This window comes from Syngnathus acus, chromosome 13, assembly GCF_901709675.1.
Source record: "Syngnathus acus chromosome 13, fSynAcu1.2, whole genome shotgun sequence".
NCBI classification, from domain to species: Eukaryota; Metazoa; Chordata; class Actinopteri; order Syngnathiformes; family Syngnathidae; genus Syngnathus; species Syngnathus acus.
Genome location: NC_051098.1, coordinates 16,750,030 through 16,770,658, shown reverse-complemented (window position 1 = coordinate 16,770,658; position 20,629 = coordinate 16,750,030). Strand labels below are relative to the sequence as shown.

The following is a 20,629-nucleotide window of genomic DNA, read 5'->3' as shown; positions in this document are numbered from 1 at the left end:
GCCGGACCTGTCGCCGGACCTGTCGCCGCCATGGCCGCCGGACCTGTCGCCGCCATGGCCGCCGCCATGGCCGCCGCCATGGCCGCCGCCATGGCCGCCTCCCTCGCCATCCGTCCTGACGTCGTTGGCGTTCCCGTCGGCCGGCGCGTCCTCCGCCACGTTGTCGTTCCGCAAGGGCACGGCTCTCTCGCACATTTCAGACTTGGATGTTTGTCCACCCACCTCCCGGAGGGGCAAGTTTACTTGTGTGCGGGTCCAGTCGACTGAAGGACCATCATGCCAGCTCGGAACCTGCAAAAAGTTGGAGAGTTACCTGCTGCTGGAGTTGATTGTGTTGGTGCTGATGAACCTCATGAAGTGTGGTATCAAATGACAATTTGTGATTTTTGTACCCAAGAGTGAGGCTTCAAATGATTTCCATGAGCACTTGTATCAGTTGTGATTTTCTCCGTTTCATGCTACTGTTGGGACACCTACGCACATTCGAAACACTGGATTGCGTTTAGTACGCTCCATGCTCGGAGGGAGAAGATAACAGCCCCGATGCGGCGCCGCCGCCTTCACAGCGCCTTGGAGACGCGGGAAATTGATGTCCTCATCTCCATGCCTCCTCCGCCGCCAAACACACTTCCACCTCCGCTGCCCCTCCCCCTGCCTGCTCCTTATTGTTGTGCAGGTCATCTCGCCCGCCACCTGCCTACTCCAGAGGTCCTCCTCCCGCAACCTGAGAGCTTCTAATTGCAATAAAACAGCTCACTCCAAAAACGTTTGAGTTTACGGATGATTTAGAGGCTTGACGTGAGCCAGCCTGGAAGCCTCATGAAATATTGAGGTTAGAAATGGAGGGAGGGAGGCATCACTTTGGCTTTTGATGCTTCACTCACCCCACCTTCTTGTCTGCCACGCAGCAGGTCTGAGGCAAAATATGCAGATGACTAACAGAACCATTCTATCGCAATTATTTTGCAAATGCCAAGTAAGAGCCTAAAAAACACATTGCAAGCTATTTTGCAATTTGGATGCAATCGTGAAAAATAAGAGTGAGACGAGCCACCTCTGCAGAAGCAACATGCACAACCCCAACACCATCCTCACGTGCAAGCTCACCTCAAATCTTCATTCCAGCAAAAATCAACGAGGTCAACATGAAGAAAAGTTCTCACGGAGCATGTCGAAGAACCAGCTTCCATTCGTTGATGATAATCGTGATGAGATGAGGACGCGCTGTCGGCAGCATCCAGCGGGAAAAAAGAAAAGAAAGAAAGAACAGGCGGTGATGAAGAGGAGGAAGAGGAGGGGGGATGCAACGCCCACCTGCGCGCGTTCGCCCTCTGGTGGTCATGTGGAACGTCAGCAATTACCTGCACACAATGGAAGAAATCATTCTACTTAGATTGGACGTTCTCCTTTATTTTTAGGAACTTTAACATTAAGTGTAGCTGTGCACTGCTGTCAATCAAATGATGTCGTTTTTAATTTCAGCTCTATTCTACGCTCACAACGTCATTATCATTCCCAACCAATGTGCACATTGAAGTCATTACTCAAGGACAATCCACAAGTTGGACAATACATGCATTCAAAATATTATAAATATTATCAAGAACTAAGAACACAGACAAGCCAAGCTAAAAATAAACATTTACTCATTCAAGAGATTAAAAGTAGACAAGAGCTAGGATGACGGGTAGTGCTTAGCAGAAGATGTTCAAGGTTGGAATGTGGGCCAGGGCCTTCCTTGAATGGACGTTCCCCGCGTGGGCTTTCTCCCACAAGACAAAAAAAACGGATCTTCCAAAAAAAACATGATTCATGACATTGCGCGGCTCACGTAGAAGAGAAATCAGGTCAAGAATTCAAACAAAAGTGATTCTGTAAGTGTAAATGGGGCAGCTCTAAAAATCCACAATGCTGTGTTTTGGCAAGTGTCTTCAAAAAGTGAGCTGGAAAATCACAACTCGTCTCCGCGGCCGTCCAGTCTGCATTCGGGCGCCTTGTTCCACTCTGCTTGCGTGCTGTTACGAATGCCGTAGCAGAAGTAGATGAGCAAACCTGCACAAGGAAACACTGACGTGACATCTGACCCCTTTTAAGAGGGAAACAAACAAACACAGCAGAACAATAAGCTTCAATAACCAGAAGCACCTATGGCCATGCAGGTGGTGTAGTGCACCCAAGGTCCCGCCAGGAGCTGCGTCAGCAGGTAGCTATTGATCAACACGCTCACCAGAGGCAGGATGGGCACCAGGGGGATCTACAAGAAGACAGCGCCACGTTAGCCCAGAGAGAGCACAAGTCAAAGGTTGGTTGGAAGGAAGGAAGAAGAATCACTTTGAAGGTGGGCCTGCTCTTGTTTTGCGGCTGCCTCCACAGCACAGCGGTGACGCCCACGCACGGCAGCAAGATGGCGCCCAGGAGGATGGAGCGCCACAAGGCTCGCCTGCCTGTCACCGCCACGGCGCTGAAGAGGAACGCCAAAACCACTGGCAGAGCAAAAGCAAACTCGACAAGCTGCTTGATGCCTCGTTGGCAGCAACAAGTCGAGTTTAGTGCAAGAACCCAAAGCGGGAATTTTGTTTCAACGTCAAAGCCAAGATGCCAATCAATTGTTTATACATTTCGTACCGATGACGCTGGTGCAAACGGTGACGGCGAACCCGGAGCGAGGAGTGGGTTCTTTATCCGGGTGTAGCACCAGCCACCCGACGGTGGCGCAGAGATCTTCCTTAACCCGGGCGTCGCCGTCGCCCTCGCTCTCCACCTCCTGCTCGCCAACATCCATCTCGTAGGGGGCGCTCCTGTCAGGCTTGTACCTTTCACATTGCGCTTCCTTTTAGACCCGACGTCTCGCCCAAAGTTTGACAGACAGACGGACCTACCTGAGCACCAGCAGGCACGCGGCCACCAGCGTGTAAGCCAGCAGAGCGCCGATGGACATCAGGTCCACCAGATCCTTCAAGTCGAACAACATGGCCACCACGGCTGCGGCGGCAACCACGACAACGTTGCCACCCGTGTCAACTGCTGCTGCCAAACTCGGTCCGGTTCGGGACTCACCCGAGACGCCGCCGGACACGATGGTCGCTATGAGAGGCGTTTTGGTGCGACCGTTGATTCTGCTCAAACATTTGAAGAGCAGGCCGTCCTCTGCCATGGCCCAAATCACTCTGGGCATGGGGAACATGGCGCCCAGTAAACTACACGCGGGCGAAAACAAGCGAGTGGATACGTCACCACCTTTTCGTTCCTTCCCTCAAATAACGACGAGGACGGCGCGTGACCTGGTGGAGAGCGCGCAGAGAGAGCCGGCAGCCACGGCGTCGGTGGCAAAGGGCCAGCCCACGTGCGTGAAGGCCACCGGCAGCGGGTTCTGCGCGTCCAGGAGGTAGTACGGCATCAAGAGGGTGAGGGCGGTGGACACGCCCACGTACATCAGCAGGCAGATGAGCAGCGAGCTCACGATGCCGATGGGGACGGCCTTCTGCGGGTTCTTCACCTCCTCACCTGGACGGACGGACACCGAGCCATGGTTCCGATTCATTTGAGCAGTTCCTAAGAGCGCCACTAGAGGGCAGCAGCAGCACTCAGAAAATGGTGCTTCCTCTTCCGTTTCTTGCAAAAGAAATATTCTTCGCCAAGATTGATTTCTTTTTGGAATCAATACATTTGCACCCACCTGAAGTGGCGATACATTCAAAGCCAATGAAGGCGTAGAAGCAAGTGGCGGCCCCGGAGAAGACCCCCGTCCAGCCGAAAGGCATGAAGCCCCCTGCGCCCAGACTTTCCTTCAAAGACGAATTATTTGTTGCACTGAAAAAGCACAAAAGCTCATCAGCGGAGCAGACTGGATTACGTTTGCGGCCAATGAAGTCGCTCACTTAGGTGAGGACGCCATAGCGGCGGCGGCGCGCAGGATCTCCTCTGGGTCCACCTTCCAGTTTTCGGCATCTCCTTTGATCATCCCGCTGACCATTACGGTTACGAGAACCAAGATGTTGATGCTGGTGAAAATTTTGCCCACCAGCGCAGACTCCTTCGCGCCAAAGCCGAGCAGGCCTGGAAACGTTCAATATATGCACTTTTACATCATTGATTACGAGTTCAAATAATGCATTTTGTCATACGTATTTGGAGAGAAAGGGCACATTTATTCGAGTGTGCTTTGGAGCCATTGTGACCTGTGAAAACGAAGACGAGACCCACTGAAAAGACGTCGGCGTATTCTGACAGGACGCCAGGCAAGTTCATGGGGAAGTTGCTTTTGCTCCACCTCCCGATTTTGCCTCCGATGAGCGTGTCGAAAGTGGCGCTCCACGTTTTGGCCACGCTCGAAGTACCTGAGGAGACCAAATCTCTTACGAGGACGAACTCGAAATGCAAGTGGCCCGCCCTTCTTGTCTCACCAATGGCATACGACATGAGGAGGTTCCATCCGGTGATGAAGGCCAGCAACTCTCCGGCCGCCACATAAGTGTAAAGGTACGCCGAGCCCGTTTTGGGCACGCGGGCGCCAAATTCGGCGTAGCACAGGCCGGCCAGGACGGACGCCAGCGCCGCAATGAGGAAGGACAGGACGATGGCGGGTCCCGAACTTTCTTTGGCCACGTTGCCGGCCACCACGTAGACGCCGGCGCCCAGCGTGCTGCCCACGCCCAGCGCCACCAGGTCGAAGGTGTTGAGGCAGCGCGACAGGCGGGTTTCTTCGCTGCCGGAGTCCACCACCTTGACGCGCACCAGCTGCCTCCCCGTGCGCTTAAGGGCTTCCAGAAGCATGGCGGCACCCGAGAGATGGGCTGTTGTTGCCGGCCTGTTGGCAAAATGAGACCCATTTGTGCCAAAGAATTAGGAGCACGCACAAAAAAACAACCTGAAAAGGGGCCTACGCGGACTACATGGCTCACGTTAGCTCTCTCGACATCTTGTTTTTGACATTGTCAACATCAAAAGTAACAATTGACAGTCAGGCGTGGATGCTACCGATGTTTTCAAATGTAGAAACGACGATTGAAAAGCCGGCAGTCAAATAAGTACGTCCATCAAATCAAAAAGTAGAGATACCTGCAAATTCTGCTGAAGAAAGGATTTGGAGATAGCCACTGGTTTCTACTGCTGTGAGGTGTGAAATGCAGAGCGTTCATATCGTGCGGGATTCAGGCATGAGCCGAAAGGGGAAGGAAGACTCCAGTTGGCTTCGACTTCACTTTCAAAATCCTCCAACACCCAAGTTGATTGCATCCAGTTCGTGCGGTAGATGCCATCTTTCTACCAATAGCTAGACCCCTAGCACTAATAACGCGATGTAACCATTCATCACGATCATGTCTTTTGAACGTTTCTCTTACTTTTGACCTAAGATAAACCCAAGCTGCCTGCCTGCCTTATTTGGAGTCCGAGAGTAAGCGTTGTTTTTGGCGCCACCCTGAGGAGGAGAGCCCACCTGCAGGGGCTTACTTGACCGGAGGCTCCTTCCAGTACAGCTTCAATGAGAGCGGAAATATACACTTCCTACTTATTTCCTCGCTCTATGTGTCAGTTTGCAACGAGAGGCCCTGGGACGTCTACATGGCGGGCGTCGTGTAATTAACGTCAGTCATTTCAAAGGTCGCGATAGCCTTCGTGCTGACGCTCAGGTTAGAGCGTGCGCCCTTTCGTCTTTTACACAAGCCATTCGTAGGGTGTGTACCATTCCAAATAGGCGTCATTGGTGATAAATGCAGTCGACCGAGTTCATATGGCAAGACGTTTAAGATCATGCGGGAATAGCGAAAATGTCAAGTTGGACTGTAATAACTACATTCCAACAACAGATGGCGGTAACGACTAGGAAGTGGCTCTTCATCAGATTCCGAAACCTTTTAGAGCTGCTCATCATCTCATGGAACGAGGAAAGAGATGAAGGTTGCGAGATGGCACCATTTAATATTCCACACTGCAAAAACAACACTTGCAAAGAGGTCCAAATATCCTTTCATATTCCATAATACCATTTCTGTGCAAATTACAGCATGTTTATCACTACAATGCCCCCACAAATGAGTCAAGTGCTGGTAAATACTGTCACGGTGTCACCTTAGCACAAGAGTACCCTTAAAAACACCTTGAAATGTGGATTGTGGCCTGCTGTACATGAAACGAAACTTTTGATCAGAGGTTTGACAGCAGTTTCACACAACCCCAAAGGTTTTTGCTGCTTCTGCCCAAGACTACGGTGTGTTTTGGTGAACGGATTTTCAGGGTCCCCACGAAGCAACTTTGGCTGTTTTGAAGTCTTCGCAAAGTGTGAGTGAACCTGACAGCAAACCATTTTTAAGCAATTCATCAAGACAATATGTGTAAAGGTAGCCTTCACGGAAAGAAGCAGCACCCACACAAAGAAAACATACATCAACATCCAAAAGTGCAAAATAAAATTATATCATCAATGAGACTCTGTGTGTGTGTGTGTGCGTGCGTGCGTAGGCCTCTAATAACAGTAATTGATCTCCTCATTGGCCAGCACAAGGGCAGTCCGACAGGGGATGTACACCTGGGGGGGAAAAGGTCAACGCGTTAATAGTGGCTACACAGCGGACCTTGCGAAAAGCACCCCCCCCCTTCCCAACAACAATAAAGAAATCTGCCTAAACATTGATAAGTGATAGTGACTTGTGTTGAGGCCACACATTTTGGAGTATGCGATAAAAAAACAAAAAAAACCGCATAAGCCACTCGAATCAAGATGAAAGCCGTCGTATCGGAGACAACATTGAGGAGATGGCGTATAAATGAAGATGGAGGGTTCAAACTACGAATAAGTGAGCATGTAAAGATCACGTAGACAACGGCAACCGACGCATTTATTTCGAGAACAAGGCGTGTGCCACTAATCAGCTCTTTGATCAACTGCTTTGATATTCCGCGCACGCTCGGCAGGCCAAGAGCCACCGAGCGCCATTAGTCATCTCGTGAAAAAGAAAGAAAGAAAACAGTCAGGCGGACATAAAACGCCCTTCGATTTCCCCACAGAGTTACCGGCACCGGAGCGAGAGCCGAGCCGTAAACAATTGAACGGGGTACTGCGCTTCGGAGCTGCTGCTGCTGCTGGGTCATTTTGGCGGCCGCTCGCTCGCTCGCCCGCCCGCCCGCCCGCCCGCCGATCACACCAGCGTGGCGTCCCATTACGTTTCATTAACAAAACTAAAGTCGAAGCGTTTGTTTTGCACTCCGCCTCCCTCACTTTCCCGGCTGGCTAACGTGGCCTTTCACCTAAGAGGCCGCCGAGGTAGAGGAAAAGTTGCTCCTTGATGAGAAAGCAAAGCAGCAGCATCCTTATCTGCTTCGCGACGAGGTTCACGTCGAGTTCATGTAAACAAAACTGGCGCCTTGAGTCGTTCCCCTTTTTAGCTCTTCTCCACGCCGCACATGAAAAGGTAACCCGCTGAATAATTTACGTTCTTTATGTCGGCAAATGCAGCGAGCGGATTCTAATGAGGAGCCAGAGTTTTTTTTTTTTTTTATAATATCTTGGGTGAAAATGCTTTCATTTGGCATGGAGGAACATCCGATGAGCTGACGGGGCAGCATCGGTCGGCTAACGTCGCGTGACTTTGCTTTAGCCTTCGGCGCAGTGCGGACAACCCGGAACCGACGAGTACCTTCATGGAATGGGCACGTCCGTTGAAGGGCTGTGGCTCCGAGAAGAACTCGGTGCTGTGGTTCAACCGCCCGTGGCCTCCGTACGCGTCGTCGTCACTGTCCAGCTTGATTTTGTACCTGGCGCGCCGTCGTTAAGGGAAGTGAAGCCACAACTGCAGGCAAAGCAGGCAATTAAGTCATTCCATTGATTTATTTCAATGTTGTTTTTATTTTTTTAGAATGTTTATTTATTCATCTATTTATTTATTTATTCACCTTAATTTCTTTTATTTGAATTCCTTTGGTATTGTGCAAGGTAACGGCTCTTACGAATGACGAAAGCTCATTACCGGTGCGACGCGCCTACTGAGTGCGCCGGCTGCCGCGGAGTTTCGAATTTATTTTGTCAATTCTTTTTAGTCGTCCTCATCTCCTCGACTGAAGCAGACGTCAGGGCCTGGCGTGAGCGCTTCGGATGCAATTCTGGTGAAATCCAAACAAGCCTGCAGCCCTGACAAGGTGCCTCCGAGGCCAACCGGCCGACTAAGGAACGGCTCGAGCGAGAAAGCCGGAGGCTCGGCAGCAAAGAACAAAGCCCGTACGTGAGCCGAGTCTCCGAACGATCCGCCGACACATCTATTTGCTTTTCCAATCTAGCGAGCGAGTGAGCGAGCCCGGGAAGACATAAGCTCGTCCATCACGCGCACAAAAACCCTCCAAACTGAGCAATCCAATTTGTGCGGCTGCAAGCGGCGACAAAACAAGCGCAATCAAAGAGACGACTTGAGAGGAGGGGCCGTGGAGAGGCGGAGTCCATCGCCACGCTAAGGACCTTGGGGAAAAAGTTGACGGGGGGCAGCAAAGAGGGACGAAGATGCGATCACCGCGGTGCGCACTCCACTGAGCTGAATGTCCTTGAAAAGTACTTCTGGGATGTTGCTTGCAAGGCGGGAGGCTCAAAGAACTGCTGGCCTCACGTAAGCGCTCAAACAATGACATTCAAGACCCCCCCGAAAATTCGAAAGTTTGCAACTGGCATCAAAATAACAAAGCTAACATCTAATAGACTGGGGCTGCTTTGATTCTTCAGGACCTGGACAATGAACGTGCTGTGCTATTTTTCCCCCCCAAAATAATGCTTCAGGTTTTACAAAGAAAAAAAAGCCTAGATCTTTTTGTTTTTTAATGTCTGTTCAGGAAGGAAGACAAGTTGATGAAGTAAATTCAGGTCTCGCGCTGCAATTTCTACTCGTCGATGGCCGCAATCACAGCAGCCAAATTGGGCTCCCCCCTCCCTCCCGGCTTATTGGACAAAATCAATAAGCGTTCCTCCATCTTGGCTTTTGATTGGCACTCATTGATGGGAATGCAAAGACATAATCCCTCAACAGTCTGCGCACCAATTTGAGGAGGCTGACCAACAGGGCTCGCAACGGCCGTGTTGTTCAAAGCAGGAGCACGAGCCAGTCCAAAGGTCTGAAAACATCTGCATGTCCCGGCGCCGCCTTCACACACACACGGATGGATACACTACCGCGCAAAGACCAAGTTCCAAACTTGCACTCCCTCTCTCTCTCTCTCTCTCTCTCTCACTCAGATTGGATGCTGTATAATGACATGGAAGGCCTCACTCACTTTGAAAACATCAAAAAGCCAGCAGCGAGGCGATTAAGTGCCGCGGCTTCACCCCGTCAAGAGGTTGTAATTACTCGGCGTCAAACACGCTCGCGATTAGCGCTCGATATTAAGAGATTAGCAGCTGCCGCTGTTGTTCTTTTTCTCCCCCTCCCCATCTGCAAATAAACACCACGGCCATGTTTGCCTCCCGCTGCGCCGCTTTTATTTTTATCCTCGGCACGCCTTTTGTCTCCAATAATAAGGCACGTAACGCGCTCCAAACTAAGTATGGATCCAAACGTGCAATCCGCTTTCATAAGCGGCAAACAATTTCGACCGTAGAAACGGCAAATTGCACTCCCACTGAAGGACTTTAAAGGGGATGGCAGCTATTGGCATCCTTCAAAATCAGCTTCCGGCTCTGCTCTGGCATTGCCAATTAAAGGCACCAAAAGTGGCCAGAAAACCAATGAGTGAATATTTTTCAAAGTCATTTTCCCGCCATACTGCATTGAACATGAGCACCGTTTGGAGGAGAGCTGCAAAAGGATACTTGCCCGGCGCCTGCACGGCCACCTTGTAGTGCTGGAAGCTTTTGCTGGGGTGGAAGTTGAAGATGAAGAGCACGTTGGCCCTGTCAAACACGATGACCTTGTCCTCTTGGTGCTTGGCGCTCACAAAGGCCTGCGGGAGGGAGGGAGGGGAGGGGAGGGGAGGGGAGGGGGGACGCCGGCGCACGCCATGAATAGTCATCGTCGTGAGGTTTACAATGCGGATTCCAGGTGGCCGTCGTCTCGGCTTGTCAGACGATGCTAATGTTTCGTTAGCGGGCGTTATCAATGTCAAAGGCACGCTAAATAGAAGGACGTCCCAAACAAGTGGGAAAGTGCCATTTTGTTGGTTGGAGCCCGCACGCAGCGTTTCGTTAGAATTCCGGTGATGAATGAACCGGCTTCAAGTTGGAAAAACTGAAAGGATTTCAAGGCTTGAGGCAGACGATGACTTGAGTTCAACTTTTCCCCACTTTGGTTACAAGCGCTCGGGAAATAAAAGTAGACCATTTGCAATCGATATGGGGGGGGGCAGACGTGATTGTAATTATCCCGAGTTGGCATCGGAGGAGGACGACGAAGGCGGCGGCGGCGGTCAGGGGAGTAACAAGGTGAAGAGGCTCTCTCTTGCACGCGCGGCAAATCAATTACGCACACTGGCGCCTAATCCCGATCAATTTACTCTGCGTTTACATCATCTCGCTAGCGCAGGAGAGGGAAAAAAATGGTCTATTAATTGAAGAGCCGCCATGGCGGATGAGAGCTCAATCCCAGCGAGAGGGAACCCTCGCCAAGGTCAACCTGACAGGCGAGCTTGGGCGTTTATCGCCATCACAAGTTGGTGATGGCTACAAGTATTATTCAAGTCAAAAATGATTTGCTAACAGTAAAAGTGATTGTGACGCAGCGACGGCCTGCCAAGACCACTGCACGTTTTGTTTGTGCACCACCCTTGGCAGTTCCTCAGAGCAAAGTTTTTCAAACAGCCTTTCCTGTATTTGGATGAAAAGCGTTGAGCCACTTTTGCACGCAGCTTCATTTTTGCCTCATCAGCGCCATTCACGGCTCGGAGACCTTTGAAACTGAAGACCGCTGTTGTCTGCCCCTGCCTGCCAAGGCCTTTTGTCTGCCATGTAATAAATGAGTCCTTTGATTTTCCTTTTTTTTTTAGCAGATATAATTCGCAACCGAACATGATTTTGGGGCGGTGCTGCGTTGATGGTGTTGCGCAAGACCATCCGAAGGTAAGCTTTGGCAACTTGCTGAATTGGTTGGCCAAACAATTTGTCCCGAGAAATACGATGGTGGTGTTGGATATAAAAAAAAAAAATCCTTACCGGCGGGGCGGCCAGCCAGCCGTACTTGTCGTCGGTGCGGTTCATGTCCCGGTCAAAGTTGTAGAGCTGCCGGTAGCGCAGATGCTCCGTCGTGTCCAACAGGTTGAACTGCCGCCGGGCGTAGTGGTAGCTCTCGTTGTTGCCCTCTCGGGGGAAATCCAGCCACTCGGGGTGACCAAACTCGTTTCCTGCCGCACGCACACAAATAGAGAGCGTGGTTGTGGATTAGCGCAGGCGCTGGCTGCTATTTGGGGCTTTTTTCAAGTCAGCGACCTGCGCGCAATCCCCACGGAGCGTTCCGCTTTTTATGTTCAGCGCCCAGCGTTTCTTTCTGCTTGTTATTTGGGAGCAACCTGGCCCCGAGCACTTCCTGTTCCTGCTCCATTTGGAAAGATGGTAAAACCAAGATGGAGCTTTTGTGGCTGTAGCTCCATTAGAGACTTTCAAGGTCTGATTTGTGTGCTACCAAATCAAACCGGACACCGCCGTTCTGCTAATACATATTAGTTCAGACCTAGATAGTGCTTCTTCTCTCCATACTTCTTGTAGATAATAATACAAAGCAAAAAGAGAAAAATAGAATTAGAATCATGAATAATTCTCATTCATTGTTGAATAAAGTCTCCTAAGACATCTTGCTCTTCAACTAAGGTTCCACTGTGCTGAATTTGCTTCTGGAACGTCAAGTATTGCTTGAAATGCACGGAGTGACATAAACCCGCCGGCCAAGTCCCGCGAGAGCATTCAGCGGCAAAACAGCCGCCATGGCGCTCGCTCGCTCGCTCGCTCTCCCTTCACAGCCAGAGATGACTTCATGAATCCATCAGCGGATGTCACGTCTACGTCGTAAAAGGCCGGCCCACAATAGCTGCCGCTTGTTTAGCCCCACCTCCGAGAAGAGCAAAAAAAGGCTCAAGGTAATAGGACCAAGCGGACGTAAAGGAGATTGACAGCAAGCGCTAATGAAATTCATGATGTGCCACTTAAAGGAGTCGCAAACAATAAGGCCTGCTCTGTCAGCGCTGCGGCGACTTGTGGCCAAAGTTCCATCAAAGCAGGACACAGAGCAAAGTCGGGTGCAGCGTGTGACTCACCTTGAAAAAGCCAACCCATTAAAGCATAGGTGTCAAACCCAAGGCCAGAAACGGCCCGTCACGACCAATTGGGCATCGGCTCCATGCGCCAATACTGAAATTGCAAATTTTCTTCACTTTTCAAAAATAGAGATTTGCATGCCATGCATCTTTTTCAAATCTTTCAACAGTTTTTATTGGACAAAAATGAGTTTGACACCTCTGCCTTAAAGTGAACCCCAAAATGACTCAATCCGATTGAAGGCCGAAATTGGAACCTTAAACTTAATCTCACCAACTTGAACGCAAATGTATGGAGCACGTGGCCTTGGCCCAAACCAAAGCCTTAACCGCAACTCTCTTAACTCCAAGGCGAAATCCAAACCGCGAGCACACATTGGAATGAGGATTTGCGTCAAATCTGCAAGCCTTTTGTCATTCCAGGAGGATGACGAGTAATAAGGCGGCGGGCGATTCGCTTCTCTGTGCGGTGCGGATTGATGCAGAGCCGCAATAAAGCCTTTCATCTCCGCTTGAGAGAAACGGATTGGACACACCTCCGCCAGGTAATTGTTGCTCTTTCCTCACCAATCGTTCCTCCCCGTACGCCTCCATTGATCACACACGGAATTGCCTTCCTCCCCACGGCCAAAAGAAACCAAATCCGCGCTTATATAAAAGCGTTTAATAGTCGACAAAGGGGAAATGTTTTCTTTTGAGTTAAGAAGTGCTCATCGACATCTTTCCAGGTCCAAAACGCTCGTATGAGCAGCACAAAAGATGACGAGAACCCTAATACAAGACCATGTACGTTTGATATCAACCTTTCTGGTCCCGAATGAGAAGTACGTCAACTGGAACGCTCCAGTTTCAGATGAAAATACGGCGCCGCTGCGTTATCACGAGCGGCCATGTTTACACGGGGTTACGTCAGGCATCATCTCATTAGCGCTCAAAGGCAGACGCGCATCAGATAAGCGTCTGACAGTGACACGGTCCCCTCAGTAATTAGCCACCGCGATCAATGTGTTTACCACAGGAGGGATTTCTGGCAAGAGGGGAAGATCAATGAGGGCCGTGGCCAGGCCAGAGCAGAGCAGAGCAGATTGGCGACGGGGAAAACAACAACAAAAACCTCCAGGAGCCCACACCGCTAGCGATGCTGACCGACTATTAGCGTGTCAAAGGCCTCTGTGAGCGTTAAGCTAAGCGGACATGGCAAATAAATGCTTTTGCTTTTGTATTCACAACACGTTTGACATTAATCTTCAACTGGACAATGAACTATTTACTACTTAGAATAAAAATCATTTCATTGGTTGACGGATGTTACAGTCCGAATCACTTTCAACTCACTAGTGTTCATACTGAGGGCAAATCACTTCCAAAAATAGTTATTGCCATTCTTATTTGAATGAATATTCTAATGATACGCCTGAAACTTTGTGTCCGCCTTTCGGCCGTGGCCGAGCAAACGTACTTTGCTGATAGTCTACCGATCCAACAATCAAAATTATAATTCAATTCAGTCCGAGATGTTTGAAAAAGAGAGCAAGGCTTTAACATGGCAGACACCGGGAGAAGTTTCCGGTTGGCTAATTTTGCCCCGTAAATCCGCAAGGTTATCAGCAGTCCCCGCGAGCTGTGAAAGTCAGCCGGCGCGAGGTGTGCTGATGTGGCGATAAAGAGCCGCCAGGCCTTTCACGGCTGCCGTTAATGCCATCCACGACGTTACAGTATCCATCTCGCAGCGTCGCTCACGGGTAAATAAACGACACTTTCCGAGCTGGGCAAATTGATTTGCTAGCTCAAACTATATTTGCTCTGCCTCAGCACCGGCAAGTAGACTCTGCCTTCATTGATCTATTGACACGTGGCGTCATCGCACCTTTTAACTGACTTGATTTCTTTTCGTTGTCAAGGATTGTTTGGGCCTTTTCAAGAAGTAAACTGCAATCAATTGAGTTTGATTTGTTTGCACAAGATAAAGAATGGGAGGAATGTGATATTGTCTGTCTATATGTGTTGCGCCACCAATTGAGCACAGGATGACTGCTTGAAGTTAACTTTGCGACTTTAATGACGTTTTTAAACGTATTTGCCTTCATGATGTTTCAATTCTCAACCTTCCTCTTTGCCATATAACTTCCTTTCCGTTTATTTCGCTTCTTCTTAAACAAAGGTTTTAACTTTCGCTCATGATGAATGTTATCAGGCCACGATAAGCGCTACCCCTGTAATGAGGCCGACAGCAGCTCTCACAGGAGAACAATATGCTTTTTCTTTTCCCCTGCCTTTAATTCCGCCGCCTTGACGTAGCCGTGCGTGTGCTTCAAACGCTCGTTGACAGAATGAGGAGCGCGTCTGAAAAGCCAACCGCCGCCGCCGCCGCCTCGCTCGTGTCGTCACCTCGCGGGTGCTTGATTGATTATTGCAGCGGTGCAAAAAAGTCTAAAAGGTCAACGCGGGTTTCCCCCACTTGCAGAATTACTCACGATAAGCTGCGGATTTGCAATACATTTTGGAAATGTGACGGAAACTCCGGGGCGAAAGGTTAAAAAACGTTTGAAGACTGTTTTGCTCATGTCAAGTCAATTAGGTGAGATTGATCAATGGAGCTTATTTGGCAAAACAGGAATGGTATCGATTTGGAATCAATGTAGCCGGCCGGGGTAAAAGCGAAGATCAGCAGGACGCGACTTCTAGCGAGTGTGTTCAATCTTCCTCAAACATTCAAAGATTGATTGCCTCCCCGTATGCAGCTAGAAGCCTCCAAAGTTGAATACAGTATGATAGCAAATAGCAAAACATCGTTTCACTTGCTTCTCAAATTTTCTACAGCTGGCGCGAGTGAGGTGCGCTGATGTCATGATAAGCACCTACAAACAAAAAAAGAAGCACCGATTGAATCACTCCATTTTCTCCTCAGCTTAGGAGGCTGCACGGCCGGTCAGCAGGTGGCGCTAACAGGCAATGGATGCCGTGCCTTCTCTGTATTTACATGAATCCAGAGAGCGCACGCAGAGACCAAGGTCAACGTGTGACATCTTTCATTAATCTTGAATGTCTTTAGCAGCAGGGCATTTGGAATTTGGCTGGACTGCACACCCAGCGGTGCAAAATGGCACTCAAACACTGTAAAGCTACATTGATGCTAATCTATGACTCACTGGTGGTGACTTGTTTCCAAATGTAGCCACGAAAGCTAATGCTCGCCCCCCCCCCCCTTCCTGATGGGATTAAAGTAAGGAAAATGCAGACTATTTCCTGATATTATATCAATTAGGATTTGTCTGATTAAAGTTTGGTTCTTGCTCTGAGGGTAAGAAAAAAAAAAACAGAGAGAGACTTGGGATTTTCACATCTAGCTGCTCAGGGTAGCATAACACGGCAGGACGTTGGCAAGATGACTCACCCATGAAGTTGAGGTAGGCTTCGCCGCCCAGAGCGTGCGTGAGCAGGCGGATCATCTTATGCAGCTGCATGCCGCGATCGATGACGGGCGTCATGGGAACCAGCGAGCTCATATTGGTGTACATCTCCTTGTCCATCAGCCAGAACGCCAAGGTTTTATCCCCGACCAGGGCCTGGAAAATTGAAACGGAGTCCGTGAGCGCAAACTCTTTCCCCAAAGCATGACACGCTGTGGAAAACAAACAAACCAAACCAAAAAGCTAACCTGGTCGTGACTTTCCGCATAGGCGATGCTCTTTTCACCGTAGCGCCTGTTGATCAGCGTGTGGACAATGTTTCCTATGTCCCATTCTTCATCCTTAAACTCCTTCAGGATCTAAAGCATGGGGTTGGGGGAATAAATAAATAAATAAATAAATGAATAAACAAAGGTGACGATAGACGAGCCCGAGGGATCCGTTTGGGGCTCTGTGACTGATGTCCACAGGCGGGCTATTACAGCTTGAAGGCATTCTGGAGTTTGCTCTGGGTTACACTTCTTTCTCAGATCAATCTCTTGTTGTGACATCTCTATATCTGCACTGTGACTTATGTGTGCTCGCTGAATGGCGTTTTTAATAACTCCTCCGCAGCCCATGGGCGGCGAGGTGGCACCGGAAGACGGGCAAGGTCACAGCCTTTCATCCAAACGCAATAAATCCCAGCAAAAGGAATCAACGGGCAGATGGCGGCCGGGCCCACTCGTGAGCCTCCTGACGGGAATCATTTACAACAGGGGTCGCGACGGCTAATACGGTGTTCCCGCGACACCCGCGATCGCACGCTTCATCCTTCGCACCTGACTATTTTTTGGAAGCCAACGTCATCCTCGTGAAGCTCAGAGCAAATATTGAACCTCTGAACATGACTATGTGCTCTGTTTGTAAGCGTTGCAGCTCTGTTTGCTGGTCGAAGGTATTTTAGTATGCTAGCACTAAGCTAGCACACCTCAAGGTATTGTTATATGCTCACTTAGTATGTGTTGCTGCTCCATGTTTGTCGCTTGAAAGTTTAAAGTGATGCTAATTTTGTTAGCTCGTTAATGGCATTTCACAATACGTTAGCAATAAGCTCGTGGACTTTCACAACAAAGCGATATCATCCCAAAATGTTGACATCTATCGTTTTCTTTTGTGGCATGTGTCACTTTTACCATACTTGAAAATTCAACAGATTGAAGCAAGCACGCTTGACCTCTTAAGAATTGCACAAAGGCGCAAAAGGATACTTTTAGAAATCTGTATTTTTTTGCACGGTTAAGTGGGCGGGGTAAAAATCAATTTTGGTCTCAGGTATGATATGTATTTGCCACTGTAAATCTTCAGCGTTTGCAACAAGCAGCTTCTTAAACGGAATGAAAGCGACTTTGGCTGGAGCTCTCGGTGATGGACGTCCGGCTCGACGCGGCCGGCCCGTGGCAGGCGGCGGCGAGTCCATCCCGGTGACAAGCTTGAAGCGTGCCGGCTGACATTTGCCCTGACGTCTGAGTGACAGCTGAGGAAACCTTTATATTACTCGACAGAGCGGTAATCCTCGGAGCAAAAGGGAGTAAATTGTGCCGATCAATATGTCCCAGATGAACTGGCCGCTCCGCCGAAATAGCGGGGCTCTTGGCTTTCTATATTGACTGTATATATAGATATCCACGTTTCACCTTAGCCTTGTGGGTCCATCCGAGTCAGTGAAGGACACGTCAGCCAATAAAGGGCTTCACACAGGACTGTTGCAGTAACTACATTTGACAGCATATTAAGATCATAAACACTCTTGGTCACAAACAGAGTTGTTTACTGTCAACTTGGCTGCCTCGCCATCACAAACATACACTTGCTTGGTTACATGCAAGTCACCTTGAGTAATGAAACCAGCGTTTCAGACAAACGGACAGTATGTAAGAAGGCAACTCGCATGACTGCACCATTCAGTCACTCCAAATCATTCCCTCAGCAGTGCTGTGGGAGCAATTACTCGGGTAGCGGCGCCGTCCGAGCGGAGACGGGGAGCCACCCGCTTGACGACCACCGGCTCGACCGCGACCCGGACCCCCGCGCCCTCTCGGTGCCGCCGACCGACCGACCGCTCTACTTCATCAATGGTAATGAGCGGCGGCGGCGCAACAAATCTTGCTTTTACAAGCTGGCTGTCAGCAGCCCAGCCAAAGAGCGCTTGGATTAATTAGGCAGGGATGGAAATAAAATGTGCAGGATAAAAAGAAGTGTAGCTTTATGAGCTATTCTAGCAACCTTTCGTGTGGTGGTCCTCAAAACAAGGTTCCCGGACCTTCAGAGGTCCACACCAGTCGGCGTACTAATCTGCAATAATTTATGTCAGATCTTTTTTTTTTTTTAATCCATACCTTTTTGGGACTTGTTCATCTCAAATCATCTTTAAACTCTTTATTGTCAAGGCTCATGTTGTAGGATGAGTTTCAAATGAGCACCTTCACGTGTAATACTTTACATTCATGCCAGCCTATTTTTAACCATTTTATAAAACTATTCAAGTCCCTACAACACAGCGACATCTTCTTCCATCAAACACGGCGGCCCGGGTGGGTCGTTAGCTACTAAAAATCAACCTCGCAGAGCGACGAGGTCAAAGCGAGACGCGGCGTAAACAAGCAATTTTGATAAGCGGCGTCTAATTGAAAGCGCTTCCGCCGTGATGGACGGCGCAAAGAAAAAGTCGGCGGAAAGAAACGTGTTGTTTTCATTCAATTAAAATGACGACGGCGTCTTTGGAGTCGAGAGAAGCCGAGGGTAGGATGAGGTAGAATTCTCCTTTCTTATTGCCACCGCAAACTGGTCCAATTATAACCGCGCTGCAGCTGGGGGGCGGTGGAGGCCATTTTTTTTTTTTTTTGCACTAGTCATCGGGATGGAATTCAAAATTTATAACACATGACTAATGCTTCTTAGACAGATGCTGGAAGCATTGAGCCTGACGGCGAGGGGGTGGAAATTGCTGAAATTCGGGCCGGCCCGATTCTCAATATTTGGATCCCCCCTCGCTTTTTCCGCCCGCCTCTCCTCCTTGTTGAGAGATCTTCATTTTCCTCAGCCGCCGCTGCGAAAAGAGTCGGATGGATCGAGTCACCGGCAGGACAGAACCCAGCGTGACGCCAAGCTTGCGGCACCGAGGGACTCGGCGGGTACAAATGCGAGGCTATAAATAACGCTGTCCAAGTGTGTCTATCTTTCTTTCCTTGGTGTTAACAACGTTCCCTAATTGAAGAGGCAAAAGCCTGGAGAGAGCGTCATACATCACATGGTTGTATCAAGATCAAGCGCTTTGGTGCACAATTGTGCTAATTGGCATACATGGAACAAATATGTGCCAGTGGAATTTCTGCAACGGAGAACTCGTTTCTGTTTGTTGACCTTTTTTGTTCTTTTTCTCAGAGCAGAACAAAAACAGTTCATTCTTTTTTTCAAATGTTTTCCCATGGTATTGTGATATTTTGAAAAATATTTTAAAATCCGAGTTACACTGGACAGATGCAAAAGTGTGCAGCTGAAGTTTAGCGCAGCGCAACTATCCGTAACAAGATGCAAGCAACTTTTTCTTTTTTTGCAGTGAAATGTTCACATTGGCACGTCGCACCGCGATGGCTTTTCGTCCCCGTCGCTCATAAACAATGGGTTTTTTTTTCACGCCCAGGCGGCCCAGTAAGTACTCGAGCATGGGCACTTTGGGCTGAAGAGGCCAGCGAAAGGGTGCTTCAGCACTTGTTGTGCGGAAGGACGTCGGCGGTATCCCGTGCCAAGAATTCCCCATCTGGTGCGTGAACAAGCGCCGAGTGGTCAATTGGATCTGTCTGACGTTGTCAAAATGACAACAAAAGGATCCATTACAAACAACAAAACTAGCGGCTCGGCCAGAGTAATTGCCGCTGCTCCGGTTTTGCTGTGGCCGACCGAGCACGTCGCCGCTCCGAAACGACCGGCACCATCGTAAAACATTTATTTTGGACTCATAAGATGTAACAGCAGGCGAGGAAACGTGTGCGTCCGATGGCAGGTTTAGCCGTAATCGCCCTCTTTGAGAAATGCTTGTCGTCGGGAGCGACAAATTTGTTTTTCCAGGCAATAGGTCATGCCATGAAAGAGGTTGGCCTCGATTTACTCACATGACCTTGCGTAATGTACGGTTTGGCGAATAATCAATATTAGGTGAATAGTTCTTTCTCACAGTCATTGGGAAATTGCAATGTGGGTGTGAGTACTTTTGCAACCTCTGCACGAGCGAACTTATTATTCAGGTGCACGTGTTGTGACATTCCGTGCGGCTCCGCGACCAGATGACCTTGGCGTTCCACGCCGAGGAGAATACGGCAGAGTACGTCGAGGCGCCAGCGGGCGCTAATTAGCCAGTCGACGGCAAGGTCACGGTGAAGGAAGAGGTCAAACGCTTTGATTTTGGCTCGAACAACCGCGTCTCGTCACCCGGACGTCTTTTGTTTGAGGGGATGAAGAATGACCTTCCCATTCAGGCGGGAGGTGGGATTAAACATGAAACTAAATAAATGAGTGCCGCCTTCATACTAAAAAAGAAAAAGATGAACAAAGAGCTCGTTGGTGGAAGATTAAACCTCTTCCACCGCTCGGGGGCGAGAGAAAAAAAAATACTCAAGTGCTTGGCGCACGAGGAGACTTTTGATCGTATTAGCTGGGGGGGAAAAAAAGCCGTTGACAGCGTGCAAACATCCTGTGAGACTTTGGTTCGGGAACTAACGCCACCACGATACTGCAGACAGAATGACTTTCATCCTACTTTTGAACTCGCGCAGGTGTGTTTGAAAACAACGTCGCATAGCTCATCTTACCTGAATCCACTTATCGGGGATGGCCATGGCCAGACGGTAATCAAAACCCAGGCCGCCTTCCTCCACTGCCCTGCACAGAGCGGGCATGCCTGACACATCCTGCACAAAAGTTGCCATTTTTAGTTTGGAGAGACGTAAAGATGCCCGCCAGCAAATTCC

The 20,629-nt window shown here is 49.4% G+C and overlaps 3 protein-coding genes across 6 annotated transcripts in view; all 3 read right to left on the bottom strand.

Annotated features, from left to right (window-relative positions):
• foxo1a (forkhead box O1 a) overlaps window positions 1-320 on the bottom strand; it is a 28,726-nt gene extending 28,406 nt beyond the window's left edge. The window contains exon 1 of the mRNA XM_037267920.1: window positions 314-320. The gene's annotated coding sequence lies outside the window, so the exon portion shown is untranslated. The remainder of the gene's footprint in view (window positions 1-313) is intronic.
• Window positions 185-4,793, bottom strand: LOC119132552 (high affinity cationic amino acid transporter 1-like). Of its 4 annotated transcripts, XR_005099900.1 has the most exons (15): window positions 4,404-4,773; window positions 4,179-4,337; window positions 3,879-4,056; window positions 3,677-3,810; window positions 3,282-3,504; window positions 3,058-3,197; window positions 2,880-2,982; window positions 2,626-2,813; window positions 2,332-2,483; window positions 2,146-2,254; window positions 1,779-2,052; window positions 1,647-1,737; window positions 1,315-1,361; window positions 1,108-1,183; window positions 185-291 (listed from the first exon to the last, which is right to left on the bottom strand). XR_005099900.1 is itself a non-coding variant. In XM_037267921.1 (11 exons), exons 1-11 carry the CDS (start codon window positions 4,771-4,773, stop codon window positions 1,952-1,954), a joined length of 1,857 nt encoding a protein of 618 aa, XP_037123816.1. In that variant the 5' UTR covers window positions 4,774-4,793; the 3' UTR covers window positions 1,627-1,951. The 4 variants fall into 4 exon arrangements, 1 of the variants encoding a protein (XP_037123816.1); XR_005099898.1 differs by having other exon boundaries at window positions 1,647-2,052; XR_005099899.1 differs by having other exon boundaries at window positions 1,315-1,737.
• Window positions 4,794-6,138: 1,345 nt separating this feature from the next.
• The window catches only part of gbe1b (glucan (1,4-alpha-), branching enzyme 1b), a 28,557-nt gene continuing 14,066 nt past the window's right edge, over window positions 6,139-20,629 (bottom strand). Inside the window, exons 10-16 of the mRNA XM_037267862.1 lie at window positions 20,471-20,569; window positions 15,872-15,982; window positions 15,608-15,779; window positions 11,120-11,307; window positions 9,785-9,915; window positions 7,635-7,752; window positions 6,139-6,526 (exon numbers count right to left, since the gene is read on the bottom strand). Coding sequence (XP_037123757.1) covers window positions 6,464-6,526; window positions 7,635-7,752; window positions 9,785-9,915; window positions 11,120-11,307; window positions 15,608-15,779; window positions 15,872-15,982; window positions 20,471-20,569 — 882 coding nt within the window. The 3' untranslated portion in view covers window positions 6,139-6,463. The remainder of the gene's footprint in view (window positions 6,527-7,634; window positions 7,753-9,784; window positions 9,916-11,119; window positions 11,308-15,607; window positions 15,780-15,871; window positions 15,983-20,470; window positions 20,570-20,629) is intronic.